Source organism: Octopus sinensis, linkage group LG20 (genome assembly GCF_006345805.1).
Source record: "Octopus sinensis linkage group LG20, ASM634580v1, whole genome shotgun sequence".
Lineage (NCBI taxonomy): Eukaryota > Metazoa > Mollusca > Cephalopoda > Octopoda > Octopodidae > Octopus > Octopus sinensis.
The window spans coordinates 6,411,996-6,435,347 of record NC_043016.1 but is presented as its reverse complement, the minus strand read 5'-3'; the positions used below and the strand labels follow the sequence as shown (position 1 = coordinate 6,435,347).

General features: G+C 39.0%; 1 protein-coding gene across 3 annotated transcripts in view; it reads right to left on the bottom strand.

The window, feature by feature from the left end:
• The window catches only part of LOC115222624 (nucleolar complex protein 4 homolog), a 114,417-nt gene that overhangs the window by 5,660 nt on the left and 85,405 nt on the right, over positions 1-23,352 (bottom strand). For all 3 annotated transcript variants that reach the window (XM_036511574.1, XM_036511573.1, XM_029792928.2), the window contains 7 exons: positions 22,715-22,778; positions 18,258-18,340; positions 15,603-15,711; positions 13,897-13,957; positions 11,342-11,451; positions 8,469-8,632; positions 3,407-3,489 (listed from right to left, as the gene is read on the bottom strand). In XM_036511574.1, coding sequence (XP_036367467.1) covers positions 11,361-11,451; positions 13,897-13,957; positions 15,603-15,711; positions 18,258-18,340; positions 22,715-22,778 — 408 coding nt within the window. In that variant the 3' untranslated portion in view covers positions 3,407-3,489; positions 8,469-8,632; positions 11,342-11,360. The remainder of the gene's footprint in view (positions 1-3,406; positions 3,490-8,468; positions 8,633-11,341; positions 11,452-13,896; positions 13,958-15,602; positions 15,712-18,257; positions 18,341-22,714; positions 22,779-23,352) is intronic.

Below are 23,352 nucleotides of genomic sequence, written 5' to 3'. Positions count from 1 at the left end.
ACCATACAAGCCATGCCAGCATGGAAGGAGGATGTTAATATGTGTGTGTGTAATGAAAATCACATTCGATGACTGGCATCCGTACTAGCGGGGTGCAAAGAGCACCATACAAGCGTGATCGTTGACAGAGCAGCTAACCGGCTTCCGTGCCAGTGGCACATAAAAGGCACCATTCAAGTGTGATCGTTACCAGCATCGCCTTACTGGCACTTGTGCCTGTGCTAGTAGGGTGCCAAGAGCACCATCCAAGTGTGATCGTTACCAGCATCGCCTTACTGGCACTTGTGCCTGTGCTAGTAGGGTGCCAAGAGCACCATCCAAGTGTGATCGTTACCAGCATCGCCTTACTGGCACTTGTGCCTGTGCTAGTAGGGTGCCAAGAGCACCATCCAAGTGTGATCGTTACCAGCATCGCCTTACTGGCACTTGTGCCTGTGCTAGTAGGGTGCCAAGAGCACCATCCAAGTGTGATCGTACCAGCATCGCCTTATGGCACTGTGCCTGTGCTAGTAGGGTGCCAAGAGCACCATCCAAGTGTGATCGTTACCAGCATCGCCTTACTGGCACTTGTGCCTGTGCTAGTAGGGTGCCAAGAGCACCATCCAAGTGTGATCGTTGCCAGAGCAGCCAACTGGCTTCCGTGCTGGTGGCTCATAAAAGGGCACCATTCAAGCGTGATTGTTACCAGCATCACCTTACTGGCACCTGTGCTGGTGGCATGTGTAAAAAGATTCGAGCGAGATCATTGCCAGTGCCGCCTGACTGGCCCCCCCATGCTGGTGGCACATAAAAGCACCCACTACACTCACGGAGTGGTTGGCATTAGGAAGGGCATCCAGCTGTAGAATCACTGCCAGATCAAGATTGGAGCCTAGTGCAACCATGTGGTTCACCAGCCCTCAGTCAAAATCGTCCAACCCATGCTAGCATGGAAAGCGGACGTTAAACGATGATGATGATGATGATATATATATATGTGTGTGTATATATATATGAATGAGAAGCAGCTTAAGGTATGTAAACGATGTCAGACACACATACACAAGATGTGTGTGCTGTTAGTTTGTCAGGCGGCTGCATTTTTTAGGCATAAGAGAATGTATTGTAAATACCCTTGGTGTAAAAACACCAAGGGCAGGCATGACATGTTGGGACATGCCAGCAAATGGTTCATAAACCATTTAACACATAGTCATAGCCTGCTCAGTATGTGGCAATTGACAAGTCAAAACAATGAGGAAACATCGATGTCCATTGCTCCGGAAAAAAAAAAGCCACCTCACAAACAAACAACATACACACCTCGTTTAAAGACCTAAACTGCTTCTGATTCATTTGTTTATATACCTAAGGGGTTTCTAATTTGCTTATATATACATAAGCTGTTTCTAATTCATATGTGAAATTTTTCCGTGGCATGACATGTTGCGACATGCTAGCTGATGGTTCTTAAACCATTTAGCCTATAGTCACAGCCAGTTGGACATCTCACAGCAGAGCCCTTGCTCAGTACATAGCACTGAGAAGTTAAAGCAATGACAAAACATCAAAGTGTGTCACTCCAAAAAAAGGGATTTGATGTGAGTTGTCTCACTTGGCTATACTCGGTGTTTTCGGGTATTTTCACACAAAGGGCATTGAGAACACTTTCTCTTACTCCTAAAAAACACAACTGCCCAACAAACCAACAATACACACACCTAGTGTATGTGTGTTCCACCTTTATATATATATATATATATATATATATATCTTTTGTCTTTTACCTTTTATTTGTTTCACTCATTTTACAGCGGCCATGCTGGAGCACTGCCTTGAAAGGTTTTAATTAAACAAATCGACCCCCGAACTTATTTTGTTCTTTGAACCAAGTACTTTGGTTTCTTTTGCCAAACCACTAAGTTACCAGCACCAGTTGTCAAGCAGTGGAGGAGGCAAACACAAAGATGCACACACACACACACACACACACAAAGGACTTATTTCAGTTTCCATCAACCAAATCCACTTACAAGGCTTTGGTCAGCCCAAGGTGCCTCGCAGTGAGATTGAAGCCAGAACACCTATGTTTGGGAAGCAAGCTTCTTACTACACAGTCATGCCTATATTGTTGCTATTATGCAAAAGTGTCGTAAGTCCCAAAAAAACATTGCTTTTGCAGAAAATGAAAAATAGGTTTCCCCATTCCAAAGCAAAACCATTGTACCACAATTTGACAATTTTTGATATCTTGGCATCTGAAGCAGCTGGGGACATGATAATTTGACCAAAAGAACCGGATATTGCAAGCAAAAATAAATAATGAAAAAACTGCATCTGGCCAAATACAACAGTAACATAACAGCAACGATATATATATATATATATATATATATATATATATATATATAATATATATCATCATCATCATCATCATCATCATCATCATCATCATATACACACAGACACATCAAATTATGTACACTCTTCATGACTAAATAAATAGGTAAGATACATCAGAGGTGAAAATCAAGCAGCAGGAGCACAATAAAATTTTGGGGTGCTTCATTAACATAGTGAATTCAGTTCATTCCTTTCTCAAGGACAGTTGAAACTAAGAAGTGTCCATATTCATTGAGCTGAATGTACGAAGACAGTCCTCAGTGTAATCTCTATAAGTCAATAAAAGAGACCCCGCAACCTCACCACTACCACCATCACACACATACACATACACAGCGGACCATGCATACACATTAACGCCCTGTGCATGACAAAAAAAAATTACAAGGGAACACGGGGGCTTGTAAAACACTGGAATTCTGAGGCCATCCCAACCCATTACACTGGGATTTTGTAAACAGAACTCTTCATGTGTTTGAAAGTTTTGACTTCCAAATATAATTAACAGCAAAATTGTCATCATCATCATCGCTGCCACCACCACCACCACCATCATCATCATCATCTATGCTTGTATGGGTCAGGCGGAATTCATTGAGGCAGATCTTCTCTTCTTCCAGGTGGTTGGCATATAAACCATGTGAAAGCAAACATTGGAGCATGATGCTGTCCTATGATTCCTTGACTCCTGTAAGATTGTCCTATTCATGCCAACATGGAACAAGGACATTAGATGATCACCATCATCATGACCATGGTGTGTGATATATTTTTTTTTTTTTTGTTCATCAAAAGAGGCAATGTGTCCATGACATTTAGCCTCTCCTAGACTAGCGAAACTGTTGTGGTTGATGTTCAGTTGAAACATCAATACTTACATGTAAAATGTAGGCTGGAATTCCAGAGGATATCCAGTTCAAGCTATGAAGGATAAAATGCAGGACACAAGCGCATGGAAACAGCTGAGATTACCAAATGCCAAGAAACAATAGAGGGAGTGTTCGGATAGCTAGTTCAAACTTACCCGCAGTTCCCATAAACTGCTCTCTAAGGCACAGCATTTGTCAGGTTCAACCTCATCAGGAAGATAGGGGTCACTGGTAAATTCTAGAAAAGAGGAAATAAATTAGAAAATCTTAGTTTAATTAAAACAAAAAACAAATAGATCAGGGTAATTAGAAATCATTAGTGCTGGTACCACAATAAAATCCAACCAGTTCAATTTATAAAATGGCTGCAGAACAATTAGAGACACTATAGAATCAAGACAACACATGATGGAAAAACTGGTTTCTAACCCTTTTGTTACTATATTTCTCTTGAGATAGTCTGCCTTTACTTCAATTAACAATGAAGAATTTAGTAAAATAACTTAGTCATTATTAATTGGTTTTTGCCAGAGCAGCCAACTGGCTTCCGTGCCACTGGCACGTAAAAGGGCACCATTCGAGCGTGATCGTTACCAACGTCGCCTTACTGGCACCTGTGCTGGTGTCATGTGTAAAAGGATTCGAGAGAGGTCGTTGCCAGTACCGCCTGACTGGCACGTAAAAAGCACCTACTACACTCTTGGAATGGTTGGCGTTAGGAAGGGCATCCAGCTGTAGAAACTCTGCCAAATCAAGACTGGAGCCTGGTGCAGCCATCTGGTTCGCCAGCCCTCGGTCAAATCGTCCAACCCATGCTAGCATAGAAAGTGAACGTTAAACGATGATGATGATGATGATGATGATGAAATTAACAACAAGTTCTGAAGAAAGATTTTAATTCAGAACTCTTGAAAATGAGATATTTGTATCACAGAACAAGGGCAGTCTGAGGCAGGTGAGTATCAAAAGGGTTAATCAATAACATTATTCTAGAGGAATGCCACAAAAAAAAACACAAAATCTTTCTATTACCAGGACCAACTACAAAAGAGCCTTCACCATTGTCGGATTGAGAAATGCTTGGAAATTTATAAAGTCACTCTGATTACAGGTGATTTTTCTATCAAATGCTATGAAACCCTTGAATATAACCCTTATAGTGAATTTAGAGGCGGTGGGCACTATGAATGCTGATCACATCAAGATAAACTGCAGTATTTTTCAAGGTAACTCCTTATCACCACTACTCTTTTGCATGCCCTTGTTCCCCTAAACTGTTGAATGATACAAAACATTGGTACAGAGTATACAAAAGACAAATCAATCACCTCTTTACATGGATGATAATCTAAAGCTTTCCATGAAAGATGAAATAGCTTTTAACAATAGTGAAACAATTTAGTGACAACTAGCACTATGAACTGGCAACGCTAGTGCATCCATATACAGCTGCGTGCGTGCGCACATACACGCGAGTACTGTCCAAATCTCCGACCAATCACATACAGCTAGCTGGCATTCAATTGGCGTATCAAGTTTCAGGCATTTTGATTGGGTTTTGGACAGAAAATTCACAAAAAAGTCACTTCTATTGATTTTTTAATGGCTTTGCCTGGTGACTGGGGAAATGTAAAGAAGTGCACGGCCACCCTTGGATGGTTTTGAATGACCATAGAAAGTGCGAGCTCTCTAGCTGAATAATTGTGGATTTGTATAAAGGACACACGCACAGACATTTTGCCGTTTATATATATAGAGATATTGGAATGGAGCTTGCTTTGATAAATGTGTTAAAGCCACATTCTTCAAGGAAAAACTCCTGAAAACAAACAACATACAGATAGACAGGCCTACTACCATCAAAGAATTAGATCCTGAAAAGGTTACAAATATTTAGGTGTATAATTATGGTATCCAGCACCCACAAACGCATGGAAAAATACAAAATGTTATTGTAGAGTTAGAGATATCCTATAGAGCAAACTTAATGTGAACAATTAGGTTTCCTGCAATCAGTACTTTAGCCACACTTGCTGTGGCCTACAACTTTATCATAAAATAGTCCATATCTGTGAAATTGATACAAAAGTATGTAAGTGCTCACAGTGCATCACATTCATCGACCAAAGGCAGTTGTAAATAGACTGTACATCCCACAAAAGTATGAAGGACATAGACTGGTGCAACTGCAACTGTCTCTAAACCATAGGGGTAGATGATGCACATCTAAAGAACACCAATGACTGGATGTTTAAACTTAGATTTCAAAACCATGTGTACTCAATATCAGAAGCAAGGAATTATGTACGGGAATTAAAGATAAACAAAACTGAGATACAACTAGATGAAATGGAAACACAAATAAAAAGAACAATCCAAATCAAACGGAATCTCAAAAACATTACAAAGTGATTATTCCATAAGGGCCAGTGATCCCTTATGTTGATACGGACATGATGCATCTGGACTTAAATCAGAAATAGAGATCTTCGTTATAACAACTCAGGATCAATGTCTAGAAACCAGCAAGAGAAACAATAGACCAATTCATCTCTGAATGCTTCATGTTAGTCACATCATCATCATCGTCGTCGTTTAACGTCCGCTTTCCATGCTAGCATGGGTTGGACGATTTTGACTGGTGAACCAGATGGCTGCACCAGGTTCCAATCTGATCTGGCAGAGTTTCTACAGCTGGATGCTTTTACTAACGCCAACCACTCTGAGAGTGTAGTGGGTGCTTTTTATGTGCCACCGGCACGGGGCCAGTCAGGTGATACTAGCAATGACCTCGCTCGAATCTTTTTACAAATGCCACCGGCACAGGTGCCAGTAAGGCGATGTTGGTAACGATCATGCTCGAATGGTGCCCTTTTTATGTGCCACCAGCATGGAGCCAGTTGGCTGCTCTGGCAACGATCACGCTCGGGTGGTGCTCTTGGCACCCTACTAGCACGGGGACAAGTGCCAGTAAGGTGACGCTGGTAACGATCACACTCGAATGGTGCCCTTTTATGTGCCACTGGCACGGAAGCTGGTTAGCCACTCTGTCAACGATCACCCTCACAAAATGAATATATTAATTGCCACGATTAACTTAGTATTTACATTGGATCATATGCCATAAATTTGGACTCCCATATGAAAAGAACTGGTGGGAACACAAGCCTGCCAAAGTAGTAGAAAATAAATGTATCACCGTTGTTTAGGACTTTGGTATTCAAACTAATCAAGCAAGTCAGGACAATAGACAAGATTTCATAGTAAAAAAATTATGCCTGACAAAAAACCTGTCTGCTCTTTTGTTACCAACCTGGCTGAAACCAGCTCTGGCTCTGAGTACAAATGTCTTGTTTTCATAAGTTTTGGATTAAAATCTTCCACCAAACACAATTTATGTTCCTAACAGTAGCTTAATGATAACTAAGTTATTTTAATAAATTCTTTGTTATATTTAAAATTAATTGAATGAAACACAGAGCATCCTAAAACTAATACAGTAACGAAAGGGTTAAATTATATACAAACAGGAATGAAAGTGCTCAGTGTACGTTAATTTTACTATTCAGGTTTCAGCTCTAATTGTTAACCGCATTAAACTCTATCAACTGTATGATCACATAGGATATTGTGCTTCCTGAGGAGAGCCGTAATGTAATATAAAGCAATAGGATAAGGACCCCCTTCGCATGGGATTGAACCTAGAAACTTCCCCTCCAAGGCACAAGTCCAGGCAAGTTTGTTTATGAAAGACCAACAGTTGTCCACACATACCATTTTCCTCTCTCCACGCCACCAGTGTCATATCCAAGGGAAAGGTAAAGGGGCCGATACAGCTTGGCACCAGTGACGTCGCAACTCATTTCTACAGCTGAGTGAACTGGAGCAACGTGAAATAAAGTGCCTTGCTCAAGAACACAACACACATCCCAATCCAGGAACCAGACCCACTGCCTCGTGATTGTGAGCCCAGTGCTCTAACCACTGAGCCATGAAGATAGAGAAAAACATGGATCTGAATGAGGAAGTGCCTTGTTTTGATTATGCCTGTTGGGGGTTCAAATATCGACTGTGTTTATCGTGTGATATCATGTGTAACTGAATATTGAAACATATGTAAGAGATGGAATAAAGAAATACCAAGTTGAAGCTCAAGTTCTTCTCTCTTAATATATATAATTTTTTCAGTTTCTATGTATGAAAGCTACTCACAAGGCTTTGGTGGTCCTAAGATGCCCAAGGTGTTGCACTGTAGGACTGAACTGGAAACCAAATGGTTAGGAAGCAAACTTCTTAACTATGCAGCATTGAATAGTTATGTGTGTGTGTGTGTATACTTGTCTTGACATCATATGACAGTTCTAAGAAAGCATCACCATCATACAGGTCACACTCAATCATGGGGAATATTACCTGATTTGGAAACAGGTGAGAATTAAAAACAAGGAATGTATGCAGCTATACAAAATTTGCCTCAATAAATTCTACCTAACCCACGAAGGAATGGGGAAAAAATGTTAAAATAAGAACAGTGCTGAGTGGCAGATTTGGTCATCATGACGATAATGATGACAATGGTGATGATGATGTACAAATATGGAATTTCATATAACATATTTAACTACAGAATCAATCTGAATCAACCAGTGTCTTTTTTTTTTATAGGACACTGCCCTTTTAGAGGGCATTGTTCTTTTATTGGGGGCACTGTAACCTATAAAAGGACATTGTATCAAATAAATGGGTACAGTGGTTAATCAGTTTGATAACAACCCACTTAAGACCACTTCTTATTCTCTGATACAAACTTATTGTTTTCAAGTGATCTGAATGAAAGAATGAGAGAATGAACGAACAAACGAACGAAAGAAAGAAAGAATAAATGAATGGATGAATGAAAGAAAGAAAGAAAGAATGAATGAAAGAATGAGTGAATGAATGAATGAAAGAATGAACGAAAGAAAGAAAGAATGAAAGAATGAATGAATGAATGAGTGAATGAATGAATGAATGAATGAATGAATGAATGAATGAAAAAAGAATGAATGAATGAATGAATGAAAGAAAGAAAGAATGAAAGAAAGAATGAATGAATGAATGAATGAAAGAATGAGTGAATGAATGAGTGAATGAATGAAAGAATGAATGAGTGAATGAATGAGTGAATGAATGAATGAAAGAAAGAAAGAATGAAAGAATGAATGAATGAGCACTCACCTGTTTGTCCTTCAGTTCTGTTGATCAAAACTTTACAAGCATTTTGTCTGTTAATAAGATTGTAAATAGTTGGTATTGTGGGGACGAGCGCATGTGTTGGGGCATATAAAGATATTCGGGCAAGTCTTTTTATAAAAGCTGCCAACATATATGCAGGTAAATATCTGAAATACAACAGAAAACAATTACCAAATGTGTCATAACAATCAATAATACATACAATAATTATTTATTGAAAATTGGATCTCTTCGGTTTGAACGGCAGTTTTTAAAAATAATTTCCACGTAAACTAAGAAAAAACTTTGTATACTGGTAGAATGTGTTTATAAAAATCTTTTCTCTTGGCTTATTGAGAAAATTCTATAGTTTGTAAGATATTTGTTGGGTTTTTTTTCTTCTTCAATTTCTGCAATTTCAACCAATCAGTGACATCTATTGAGGTGAAAACATTCTGTGCCGTATGAATATGTCCCTCGTTTGAGAAACAGATCGGGTTTATTTACATTTCTGAGAAAAAAAAAGATACCCTTCCCCCAACCCTTAACTCGAGACCTAACCCAAACTCTAACCCTAAAACAGATTGAAATGCAATAGATCGATACTAGGATCATAATTATGGGTAACAATTTCATATGACACCACCAGAAAAAACTGCCGTTCAAACCGAAAAGATCCTGAAAATTTTATAAAAATCATTGCATACAGTTTATTTAATTAAAATTTTCAAATTATGTTATAAGTTATGGCCAGAATAAATATTTAGATATTTCATAATTCCCATAGACAGTTGAACTTCCATTTCTTAGTTTGGATAGAAGTGGCATCCTGTTACCTATTTCTAGGGCACTGGTTAGTCTAACGCCACAATGAGTAACACCTGACCACATTGCCATATACTAAGAAGGAACCGAAATCCATGTGGTCATAACATCAAATTCATGAAATATATAATTTTATCAATATATACAGATGTTGGATAAAATAATGGAAACACCTCAAAATTTCAAACAAATATATTTTAATATGGAGTAGGATCGCCTTTGGTTGTAATTACAGCTTGAATTCTACAAGGTATGGACTTGTACACAGTCTGAATTATTTCCAAAGGAATTTTTGTCCATTCTTCAGCTAAAACAGTCTCCAGTTCTTGTAGTGATGATGGTGGAGGATATTGACTCCTTACTTTTCTTTCTAAAATGCACCATAAATATTCAATAATATTGAGATTTGGGGACTGTGGTGGCCAGATAACATGCTCAACTTCACTAGAATGTTCCCCGTGCCATTCAGTAACAACTTTAGCTGTGTGAATTAGTGCATTATCATCCTGAAAGATTGTGTTTCCCTCCAGAAACAGTTCCGCAACCATAGATATGGTTTGATCAGATAAAATGCTAAAAATAGTCTTGACTATTAATTCTGCCATTTCCAAGATATAGTGCCCCCCATCTCATCAAACAGACTCCATCACATACCAGTGGGAAAAACTAGAAGTAGTTGATAGTTTCTGCTACCTAAGCAACCAAATTTGTAGTGGGGGTGGATGCTCAGAGAATGTTACCACTAGAACAAGAATAACCTGGGCAAAGTTTAGAAAGATTCTACCCCTACTGGTGACAAAGGGCCTCTCGCTCAGAGTGAAAGGTAGATTGTAAGATGCATGTATGCGAACGGCCATGCTTCACGGCAGTGAAATATGGGCCGTGACTGCCGAAGATATGTGTAGGCTCGAAAGAAATGACGCTAGCATGATCTGCTGGATGTGTAATGTCAGTGTCCATGCACGACAGAGTGTAAGCACCCTGAGAGCAATGTTGGACATAAGAAACATTGGATGTGGAGTGCGAATGGACGAGGAGAGCTGTGTGAAGAACCACTCTCAAACAGTGGAAGGAATCCGGGGTAGATGGAGACCCAGGAAGACATTGGATGAGGTGGTGAAGCATGCTTCACCACCTCACCCCATGTCAAAAGACTGAGACCTCTGAAGATATGCTGTGACTGTGAAGACCTAGCAAATAAAGTGAGTACACAGCTGTAACCTACACCAGTGTCGCAAAACCAGCCTATTCAAAAGTACCTAGGATCATAGGGTGACATGCAGGGGTCTTTCCCTGTCCTCGCCCTTAATTGCTTTATCTACCAAGGTACTGTCAATTCGAATAGCTGGTCCCTCTGTTGGGTCGACATTCGGCAGACTCTCTTTCTCCCATTCATTCTCTTCATTTAGCAACCTTTCATACCTTTGTAGCAGTTGACTATGGTGCTGCTAACCAGTCATTGGGTATAACTCCATCATGAACTTCCTAATTTACAATGTGGGTGACTAGGCCAAAGCCCACACCACCAGATGTTTTAAGCATCTCTGCAGTGATTCCTGATGGGCCAGGGGCTTTTCCTGGTTTTATATCCTTAATTGCTTTATCTACCAGGGTGCTGTCTATTCGGATAGTTGGTCCCTCTACTGGATCAACATTTGGCAGGCTCTCTTCCTCCCATTCATTCTCCACGTTCAGCAGTCTTTCATAATGGCTCTTCCAAGCCTCTTTCTTTTCTGAATCATTAAAAGCAAGTGCACCATCATCCATGCAGACACATTTCTCTCTTGTGACATCATATATGTATATTATATACAGCAGTATATAATAAAATAAAGAACTAAATTTGAAAAGCATTAACTTACTTAACTTGTGACATCCTCAAAGAGTAAAAAAGAGAAAAAAACGAAGGGGATAAACAACAGTGAATGCTTCTCTCAACCCAAGATGGACTTATTCAATTTAAGACAATTATTAAGAATTTTAATTATATATATATAATATATATATATATTATATAAATAAAGCGCAAGGAAAATAATATTTCAACGTACTTTGAAGACAGAAAGAGGTTCAAGTTGCTGAAAAAGTTTGCTCTGTATTTGAATGAAAGATTGCAGGATCCAATAAGGAGTAGAGTTTTTTATAAAAATCAGGATAATTTCTGGAAAAAAGTAAAAAAAAAAGAATAAGAGAGAAAAAGAGATCATTGAATTTAACAATATAACAAATTAGAAATAAGATTATTGTGGACTTTGCCATCATAACTATCTTATTGTCCACTTTCCCATGTCATGCTTGCATGGGTCAGAAGAAATTTATTTAGGCAGATTTTCTACAGCCAGAAGCAGATCCCATTACCAACCTTTGACTAGTTTCCAAAAACGGTATATGTCTTCCATGACCAGACATGCTTTCATGAAAGACTAGGAAATGAAGGACACTGCTTGCATGACAGGGACATTTATTTTACAATCACATAATGTTGAAGTAAGGAGACATAAATACAAAGACTCACTCACTCGTTCACACACACACACACACACACACACACACATGCACGCGCGCATAAACACACACACGCACACATATTTATATTTGTGACCTTTCTTTACTCTAGATGATTGGATACACTTTGAGGGTATTTGGCTGCTATTTCTAGTTAGTCAAACGAACACACGCGCACATTTCCTTCATATATATATATATATATATATATATAAAACACATGCACACACACACACACACACACGCATAAACACACACATACTTTTATATTTGTGTGTGTGTGTGAGTGTGTGTGTTTATATATATATATCATCATCATCATCATCATCATCATCGTTTAACGTCCATTCTCCATGCTAGCATGGGTTGGACGGTTCGACAGGGGATCTGGGAAGCCAGGAGGCTGCACCAGGCTCCGGTCTTATCTGGCAGTGTTTCTACGGCTGGATGCCCTTCCTAACGCCAACCACTCCGCGAGTGTAGTGGGTGTTTTTTACGTGCCACCTGCACAGGTGCCAGAGGGGTCTGGCATCGGCCACGTTCGGATGGTGCTTTTTATGGGGGGGGGGGTGCAGAAATATAGGGGAGCACCAGTGGGAGGGGTGGTTCAGAGAAATGATGACAGGTTCTAGGCAAGTAGAACGTAGGATATCGAGAGAGGGGTAATGCATGGTGAAATAGCGTATTGAAGAGGGGTGGGGGGTTCGAAGAGTAGACACCTATAATGGTGGTGGGAGAAGCGACATCCGGTATAGATGGAGCAAAAATATAGATATCCGGTATTGGTGGTGGGGGTGGGTAGGGCGGGTGCACCGCGAAGATACGAATGTTGATTACATACGAGGACAAGAGGAGAAATGAAATGAATAAGATTAGATAAGATAGACAGATAGAGAAATTTGATAAAATTATGAATGGTCAGTAAAGAATTGAAAATAGCAATTCAAACACCTATCTTGCTCGCGCTAGCTGTAGAAATGAGTAAGAGACTGTGACAGACTGGCATCCCATCCAGGGGCAAATGTTGTGATCTTGGTCACTTAATATGCCCTGGAAACTGAGTAACTGACCCTGTGAATCTAGGACATGAGGCAGTAATGCCCAAGAAAAGACGATGATGATGATGGTGACAAGTGTTAGGTTTTACAGCTTGATCTCTCTCCCCTTGAGATGAAGTTAACAGTTCTATAGGAAGGGGAAAAAAATGCTTCCTATGTTTCAAGAGGGTCGTTAAAAATTCAGCAATTAGCCATTTGTGAAAAGAAATTATTAATCATCAAAACATTATAGTTTCTGCTGGTTTGGTCATGTGATGCGTACGATTAAGGAGAGCTGCATAAAGAAGTGCCGAGCCCTAATTGTGGAGGGAACCTGTGGAAGGGGTCAAGCCAGGAAGACGTGGGATGAAGTGATGAAAAAGGATCTTCAGACGCTGGGCCTCGCTGAGGAAATGACCAAGAGCCCAGAGTTGTGGTGATCTGCTTTACTTGAGAGGACATGTCAAGCCAAGTTAAAATAAGGGTCATCCATACATACAGGGTTGTTGTCCTTTACAGGTGCCAGTACCACATAAAATGCAATCATACTGTTGCTGTGTAAATGCACCCGTGCTGGTGGCATGTGAAAAGCATCCAGAACACTCTGTACAGTGGTTGGCATTAGGAAGGGCATCCAGCTGTAGAAACCATGCCACTACAGACAATTTCTAATCTCAGCACCGCCTGACTGGCGTCCATGTCGGTGACATGTAAAAGCACCAACCGATCGTGACCGTTTGCCAGCCTGCTCTGGCCCCTGTGCTGGTGACACGTAAAAAACACTCGCCATACTCTCAGAGTGGTTGGCGTTAGGAAGGGCATCCAGCTGTAGAAACACTGCCAGATCAGACCAGAGCCTGGTGCAGTCTCCATGGCTTACCAGACCCCGGTCGAACCGTCCAAACCATGCTAGCATGGAAAACGGACGTTAAATGATGATGAGGATGACAGCTCCCCGGCTGGCCAGATACTGCCATACCGTTCAACCCATGACAGCATGGAAAACAGACGTTAAACAATGATGACTACAAAATTTGTGGAAAACAAAATCATTTCCTACTCACAAGTTGTGTTTATCCATCAATATGAAAATTCCATTTAATGACAGCAAACTAACGGAACCTCCTGATTGAAATAAAACAAAAATTATTTGAAACTATGAAAATTACAAATAAAAGTTATCATTAATAACACGACTGACAATGACATTGATACAGTGGAGGGGTGAATCATTGATTAAACTCATTCAAATATTTAACTGGCGCCAACTCACCGCCATCACTGAAGTTGACATCAGAATATAAAGGGACATAACTAATGTACAGCATAACATCTATCTGAAGCTTTCCAATTACACCATTAATAATACAGATCTTTTCGGTTTGAACGGCAGTTTTTTCTAGCGGTGTCATATGAAATTGTCACCCATAATTATGACCCTAGTATCGATCTGTTGCATTTCAATCTCTTTTAGGGTTAGGGTTAGGAGTGGGGGGAAGGGTGTCTTTTTTTCTTCACAAATGTAAATAAGCCCAATCTGTTTCTTAAACGAGGGACATATTCATAAGGCACAGAATGTTTTTTTTAACTCAATAGACGTCATTGATTGGTTGAAATTGCAGAAATTAAAGAAAAAACCCAAATATCTTACAATCTATAGAATTTTCTCAATAAAGCCAAGAGAAAAAGATGTTTTATAAACACATTCTACCAGTATACGAAGTTTTAAATTTTTTAGTTACCTAGAAATTATGTTAAAAACTGCCGGTCAAACCAAAAAGATCCAATAATACAGTAATACCTCGCTTTACGAGGATCCGTTTTACGAGACCCTTGGTTTACAAGTTTTATTTTATAATAAATATAAAGATCCAAATTTTGAAAGGAGTGCAAAAGTTTCTAGTACCATAACAAATGCTTCTACATGTTACCAAGAAATTTATAGAGAACGAAAGAAAGCTTCTTTTAAGCAAACAACTTTAGACTTGTTTTTTAAAAAGAAATCTACAAGTCTGTCTACAAGTGCTTGTGAATCAGCGATCACATCTACAAGTGATGGTGTGCACAAGTCTAGTGAAAGTGATTCAGAAAGTTATTATAATGATAATATTTTGTTTATTCTAAATGATCTTGACATTCTTTTTACTTTCTATAAAATATTCTTTACTTTCTACTGTTGTTTTATTGCCATTTTTTAACAAGTTTTATAAATTTTATAGCTAAAATATTTTTCTGGGAACAAATTACAATTCGCTACTATGGGAAATTATTGCTCTGCTTTACAAGCAGTCCCTGGGGGAACAAATTAAATCATATGTCAAGGCATTACTGTAATTATTTCTACAATAGGCACAAAGCCAGAATGGTTCATTCATCTGGTGTCGTTTGTTTCCTGTTCTCCAGATAGAACATGTCTGGACTGTTTATTGTTTGATAGACAGTGAGGTTATTATTAGCTCAGCTGGAAACAGAAGAGTTGGTGACAGGAAGAGCATCCGGTTGTAGAAACCATGTCAAAGCAAACAATGGAGCACAGCACAGTTCCTGTCAAACCATCCAACTCAAGCCTTAAAAACAGACATTAGACATTTAAATGGAGGTGGAGGGGAAGAAGGAAGATGAGGAGGAGGAGGAGGAAGATGGGAGGAGGAGGGGGAGTGGAGGAAGATGAAAGGAGAAGGAGGGGTGGAGGAAGATGGGGGGATGATGATGATGATGATGAGGAGGAGGAGGAGGAGTTTATATGAAAAATAATTTGTAGAATACTCACCCATCTTAAACGAATTAAATAAAAAATCTGAAAGTTGCAAGGGTGCTTCAAGACAGGAGATAACATCTGTGACAGATACCAAGACTCTTTTATACAACCCAAAGGTTAACTGTTAAAACAAAAAAGAAAATTAACAATTTAAGTTTCCAAATAACAATTTATCTAGTTTTTATGAAATTTTATTTTTAAATATTATCAGTTTCTAAATTGGAAATTAGTTGATACTTTGTAACAGAATCTCCTCCACTATACCATTTTATACTTGAATAAACAACAAATCATATTTCTTTCAACCCTTCTCCTCATGTGACAAGAGTTATAATCAGAAACAGAATTTAAACAACTGAAGAACAATGAATTAGAATTAGTAACTACTGTTAAATCTTTTTATCTTTTAGCGTCATGCCAACCTCCCTTCATTGGACACTAAACTCTGCTTGCGAAGACCTGTTGGGACAAGTGAAATCGAAATTGAACTAAATTTGATGACTGGCACCATGACGGCTCCATCAGAGCGGGATCACTGCCAGAGCAGCTGTCTGGCTTCCGTGCTGGTGGGCACGTAAAAAGCACCATTTGAGCATGATCGTTACCAGTGTTGCCTTACTGGCACTTGTGCTGGTGGAACATGAACAAAACATTCGAGCGAGGTCGTTGCCAGTGCCGCTGGACTGACTCCTGTGCAGGTGGCAAGTAAAGAAACACCATTCCGAGCGTGGCCGTAGCCGGTACCGCCACACTGGCCCTCGTGCAGGTGGCACATACAAGCGCCCACTGCTTTCTCAGAGTGGTTGGCATTGGGAGGGGCATCCGGCTGTAGAAGCTCTGCCAGATCAGATTGGAGCCTGGCGCAGCCATCTGGTTCGCCAGTCCTCGGTTAAATTGTCCAGCCCAAGCTAGCAAGGAAAGCAGATGTTAAAGGATGATGATGATGATGATTATATATATATATATATATATACACACTGTGCTTGAGGAGACCTATTGAGTCAAGTACATCAACATCAAAAAATGAAAATGGAAATTGTAGTTGTGATACCTGTGCCGGTGGCACATAAAAAGCACCATCCGAACATGGCCGATGCCAGCACCGCCCTGACTGGCTTCCGTGCCGGTGGCACGTAAAAAGCACCAACCGATTGTGGCCGTTGCCAGCGCTGTCTGGCACCTGTGCTGGTGGCACATAAAAAGCACCCACTACACTCACGGAGTGGTAGGCGTTAGGAAAAACATCCAGCTGTAGAAACACTGCCAGATCAGACTGGAGCCTGGTGCAGCCTTCTGGCTTCCCAGACCCCGGTCGAACTGTCCAACCCATGCTAGCATGGAAAACGGACGTTAAACGATGATGATGATTACTCTGTCAAATATAATGCTTTTTCATTCATATTGTTTTGAATTAATCATGCATTATTGCATAGGTTCAAGATTCCAGTGACAATTATTTTTACAAAGACATTATAGAGTATACTTTGTCCCATATTGAAACAGATGACCACCACTATACAACTCATAGTTTAGTAATGGAAACTGATAATTACACGAACATAAATCAAAGAGTGTAAGGAACAGAAAAGGTAAATCATGCTTACATATGTTTCAAACCTAAACATAACATCTTACATTGTACATAACACATAAAAATACCATTTAGCTTTTCTTCAGGTCTAATCACCAATGGTTGTTTGCATTATCAATAGGGGATGAATGAATGATTCACTAATTTGGCCACTATAGAATGGTAGGTGGAAGTAGCCAAGTCAAGTAATATTCTACCAAATGACTTATGAATGGATTTGGTAGACAGAAACTGAAAGAAGACTGGTGTGTGTGTGTGTGTGTGTGGATGTTTGTATATACTAATGTGTGTGTGTGTCTTTGTATCTGTGTTCGTACCCCCATCACCACTTGACAACTGGTTTTGGTATGTTTACATTTCCATAACTTAGCAGTTCAGTAAAAGAGACCACTAGTACTAGGCTTAACAAAAAAAATAAGTCCTGAGGTCGATTTGTTTAACTAAAATACCTTCAAGGTGGTGCTCCACTATGGCCACAGTCAAATGACTGAAACATGTAAAAGATACAATTCATCATCATCATCATCATTATCGTTTAACATCCGCTTTCCATGCTAGCATGGGTTGGACGATTTTGACTGAGGGCTGGCGAACCAGACGGCTGCACCAGGCTCCAATCTTGTTTCATAATTGGCACCAACACTGGTAGCACACAAGAAGCACCCACTAGATGATGAAGCACCGACAACAGTGTTTGAGTGGTTGGCGTTAGGAAGGGCATCCAGCTGTAGAAACACTGCCAGATCAGACTGGGCCTGGTGCAGCCTTCTGGCTTCCCAGACCCCAGTTGAACCGTCCAACCCATGCTAGCATGGAAAACGGACGTTAAACGATGATGATGATGATAACAAACCTTATGTTCATTTAACATTTATCTCTTTTAAATCATTTTAAAGGAAAATAACTCTAGCAAAAACACAGCATCAATTATTATAAAGAATTATAAAGAATTTTTCTACAGGTGTCCCCCAAAACCACCTTGCTGGAATCCTGAATTTTACTCATGGTTAATAATTGCAAATATAAACATTGTAACATTAATATAAACATTTTAATTTAATTATAAATATACTTACTTTCTTCTGTAAAAATGTTAACAGGGATTTATTTAGTAACCTTTTTTCTGCCTTATTTTCATTTGAATTTTCAGATTTTGAAGCTGAAAGACAAATTTTTTTTTTAAATCATTAAATTTCTTGTACAAAATACCCTCAACAAAAACCTTAAAAACATACTTTTATTCATGCTTATTCACCAGTTTGGGGAACAACTTGTCCATGGAAAGCTTTTAGTTCCTATAACACACACACACACACACGCGAAATTTATAGAAAAACAAAAGACGAAGACATGTATAAACAACCAACAGGTATATTAGTTTAATGCTAATGAAGGTGAGAAAGTCTTTTACGTTTCAAGCCTATGCTCTTCAACTGAAAGGAACATGAGAAAATAAACAGATCATCATCATCATCATCATCACCATCGTTTAACGTCCGCTTTCCATGCTAGCATGGGTTGGACGATTTTGACTGAGGGCTAGCGAACCAGATGATTGCACCAGGCTCCAATCTTGATCTGCCAGAGTTTCTACAGCTGGATGCCCTTCCTTAACGCCAACCACTCTGAGAGTGTAGTGGGTGCTTTTTACGTGCTACTGGCACGGGGACCAGTCAGGTGGTACTGGCAACAACCTCGCTCGAATCCTTTTACACATACCACTGGCACAGGTGCCAGTAAGGCGATGTTGGTAATGATCACACTCGAATGGCGCCCTTTTACGTGCAACTGCCACGGAAGCCAGTTGGCTGCTCTGGCAACGATCACGCTCGGATGGTGCTCTTAGCACCCTACTAGCACGGGCACAAGTGCCAGTAAGGCAACGCTGGTAACGATCCCGCTCGAATGGTGAAGAATAAAAATGGCTTTTGGATCTAGCGGTCAATCATAGCAAAGTTGACTACTTTACAGAGTGTAGTGGGTGCTTTTATGCAGTACCAACATGGGTGATTTTATGTGGCACTGACACAAGTGCTTTTTAGGTTACCTCAAAGACAAATGACAATGTTTGGTTTTCTTTTTTCGGATACAGTGTTGGGTGTCTGTGTGAACAGTAACAACAGCAGTAGCATGGATGTAGGGACAGGGCTCCATTGTGAGTCTCTTTTGATGGTTGGCTATTCTTTGGGGTCCTGGGTCAACCTAATCAGAGCTGACCTGGAGTAAAGCACACCTTAATTACAATGTTATGATCAGTTAACCAGCTAGAAACACCAGCTAAATCTCTCCAAAATCATACTGAAATCATCTCAGAAAAGGACATGCTGAATAATGTGGTCATGGCTGGAGTGCCTTTTTGATCATTTGTCTGTTCATTCAGGGTTGAGCGACAACAATAACACCTTAACAAGATAGTGAACTTTCTAATGTTTGTAAGTTTTATTCCAGCAATAACAATCAGTAAATTTAGCCTTTTAGCATTTAAACCAGGGGTCTCCAAAGTAGTTGATATCAACTCCTCGGGGTTGATGAGATTATTGAAGGATTTGATAAATGCGCATCTACTTAATTTTTATTATTATTATTATTATTTATTTATTTATTTTCTTGTACATCAACAAACGCCGCCAGAATAACCAAATTTGAATCATAAACGTACAACACTGCTATCGAGGAGTTATCTCCCCTCTTATATTTGCTGGTCAACTTTAGTGAAACCCGAAGATGGAGACAACTGCGCACTGACCAAATCCACATTATCCAACTTGGCTACAATCAACTACCAGTTTTTTTTTTTTTGTTTGTTTGTTTGTTTTTTTTGTGATGTTTTTATCCTTTTTTTTGTTTTATTTTTAATCTTCCACATGACAGGACAACAACACCAATGCATCATGCCTTGAATGGCACAAAACAAGATGGAATATACCAGAAATGGGAACCCGTACCAGAATGAAACAGAGCAGACACAATTTCTCTTCCACATTCAATAAACTATGTATGCGTTACAGATCTCTGCCAAAAAAAAAGATATTCAACAAGACCTACTCAGCCAGATTAAATTTAAATCAGACTTTTTGCCTATAAAAAGGAACCAAGTATTTAGAAATAAAATATATGAGCTTCAGAAATTGTAAATATTCGGGTCTTTTCGGTTTGAACGGCAGTTTTTTAAAATAATTTCCACGTAACTAAACACTTTTAAACTTCGTATACTGGTAGAATGTGTTTATAAAACATCTTTTTCTCTTGGCTTTATTGAGAAAATTCTATAGTTGTAAGATATTTGTTGTTTTTTTTCTTCAATTTCTACAATTTCAACCAATCAATGATGTCTATTGAGGTGAAAACATTCTGTGTCGTATGAATATGCCCCTCGTTTAAGAAACAGATTGGGTTTATTTACATTTCTGAAGGAAAAAAGATACCCTTCCCCCCACCCCTAACCCTATCCCTAAAACAGATTGAAATGCAATAGATCAATACTAGGGTCATAATTTCATATGACACTGCTAGAAAAAACTGCCATTCAAACCGAAAAGATCCAAATATTCCACTAACACCCAGATATGAAGTTGGAATCAACAAAGGATTATTTGTCAAAGGACTTAGAGTCTACATGAAATGAGTGGAAATGTCTTAATTAATGCTTGTGTCACATATGACCAAACCAAAGACAGCAAGGTGAAATGGATCAGGGACATTGAGTTGAATCCCCTCTCTGTGTCTGTGGAACAGTTCAAAACGAGAGTTACTAGTTAGTTTCCATATTATTGGATTCAAACGATTGGATTATTTGAGAAATGGTACAAAAAATGTGCAAGGATTGTGTAAAAATTAATCAAAAGATTTTATACAGACACTAATTAAAAATAACAATTAAATGAAGTAAAATGAGTGTAACTAATTTGGAATCATATAAAATGAAACACGATATACACACATACAGATATATATACATCTAATATAGGATAAAATTTTTCGAAAAAAATTATATCAATCGCCAGCATATTAAAAAATACCTTTAAAGGTTGAAATTATAAACAAGGGCAAAAGAAAAAATTTCTAATGCCAAATATGCCAAAAACAGACACATAGTCAATAACCATATAATTCATCACTATAAGCATGCGTCTCGAAGAAAGCTGACAGAAAAATGGAATTTTTAGTATTTCTGTCAGCTTTCTTCGAGACGCGTGCTTATAGTGATGAATTATATGGTTATTGACTATGTGTCTGTTTTCAGCATATTTGGCATTAGAATTTTTTTTCTTTTGCCCTTGTTTATAAGTTTTATATATATATATATATATATATATATATACAGTTCAAATTTACAGTAAACAAAAGGCAAAGAAAGGTGAGGAACAACAAGCATTAGTTTAATGCTTTGGAAGAATGGAAAAGTTCTTGGTGTTATGAGCCTACGTTCTTCAACAGAAGGGGTTGAGAGGAGAATACTGGATAGAGACAAAATGTGTTGGGTTTAATGATTCAACATGATGAAATGACTGGAAGGGAGATAATAAGTGACCGAGCTGAACTAGGATGTGCAAGCACGTGTGTATCTAAGAATTGTGTGTGTATGTGTGTGTGTGTGTGTGTGTGTGTGTGTGTGTGTGTGTGTGAATGGGGATAAGTGCATGTAAATGTATGTGGACAAGCTTAAAATTATGTGAGCCCGTGTGAGTGTATGTGTATATATAAGTAACCCAGTGTGTGCATTGTGTGGAGCGATTTGCATTTCATGTATTTGTGTGTGTGTGTATGTGTGTGTGTGTGTGTGTGTGCATAAGGACAAGTGTATATGTGTGAGGCTATCATGTATGAGTGTGTGTGCATATGGACAAGTGTATATGTGTGAGGCTATCATGTGTGTGTGTGTGCATAAGGACAAGTGTATATGTGTGAGGCTATCATGTGTGTGTGTGTGCATAAGGACAAGTGTATATGTGTGAGGCTATCATGTGTGTGTGTGTGCATAAGGACAAGTGTATATGTGTGAGGCTATCATGTTGTGAGTGTGTGTGCATATGGACAATGTATATGTGTGAGCCTATCATGTGTGTGTGTATGCATAAGGACAAGTGTATATGTGTGAGGCTATCATGTGTGTGTGTGTGCATAAGGACAAGTGTATATGTGTGAGGCTATCATGTGTGAGTGTGTGTGCATATGGACAAGTGTATATGTGTGAGGCTATCATGTGTGTGTGTGTGTGCAAACGTTTGTGTGTAGCAGTTAATGTGTGCTTGTTTAAGTGGTGTGTTCACATGTGTGTGAGTTGTATGTATGTTGTGTGTGTTTATGTGCGATAGTTATATGTGTTTATGCATGTTGTGTATATATTGTCTGTGTTCAGGCATGTTATGTGCATGTTGCATTGTGTGTTTTTAGGAGTGAATACTGTGTTGTGGGGGAATGCATGGAGGTGTGAGGTGGAGAGAGAGAGAGAGCAAAGGTGTGTGTGTGTGTGTGTAACTCTAAAGTATCAAACTCCTAATCACATACAAAAGACAATAAATAAGTAACTAACCTTTGAGGAATTCCGTCATAATCAGCTCCAAACAACAGAAGATGTTACCATCTGATGAGCATTTCTGTAAGAATTGGAAAATCATAAATACAATATTTCAAATAAATTCATATTTTGAGCAAATAGTTTAAAATAAGTAAGTCATTATTATCTCAAAATCAATTTATTCAATCAAATCATGCGGAAAAAAATCATGTTGAGATTATTTTTAAAATTCATTTCAAAAAGGAAAATATATTAAATGTATACAAATAGGTATAAACACCCTGAGTCAATTTGCAGTGCCCCCTAGATAGGCTGGAGAATATATGCACTCCAGATTGGTTATCCCCCCCCTCCAGCAACAGAGACCCAAAAGGCAGAAGCTGCAAACTGACAAGAGAAACAGATTACTCTTATTATATTCCCATCATTGTACAATGACTGGGATGCACTAAGCCGGTGGCTCGCCATTAATAAGATGCCAGGTGACAGTGCTAAGCAGTGATGTGAATAAATATAAACTTGCAACCATTCCAAATATGTTTGTGGCATATCCAAACCCTGTGCCGGTGGCACGTAAAAAGCACCATCTGAACGTGGCCGATGCCAGCACTGCCTTGACTGGCTTCCATGCTCGTGGCACGTAAAAAGCACCT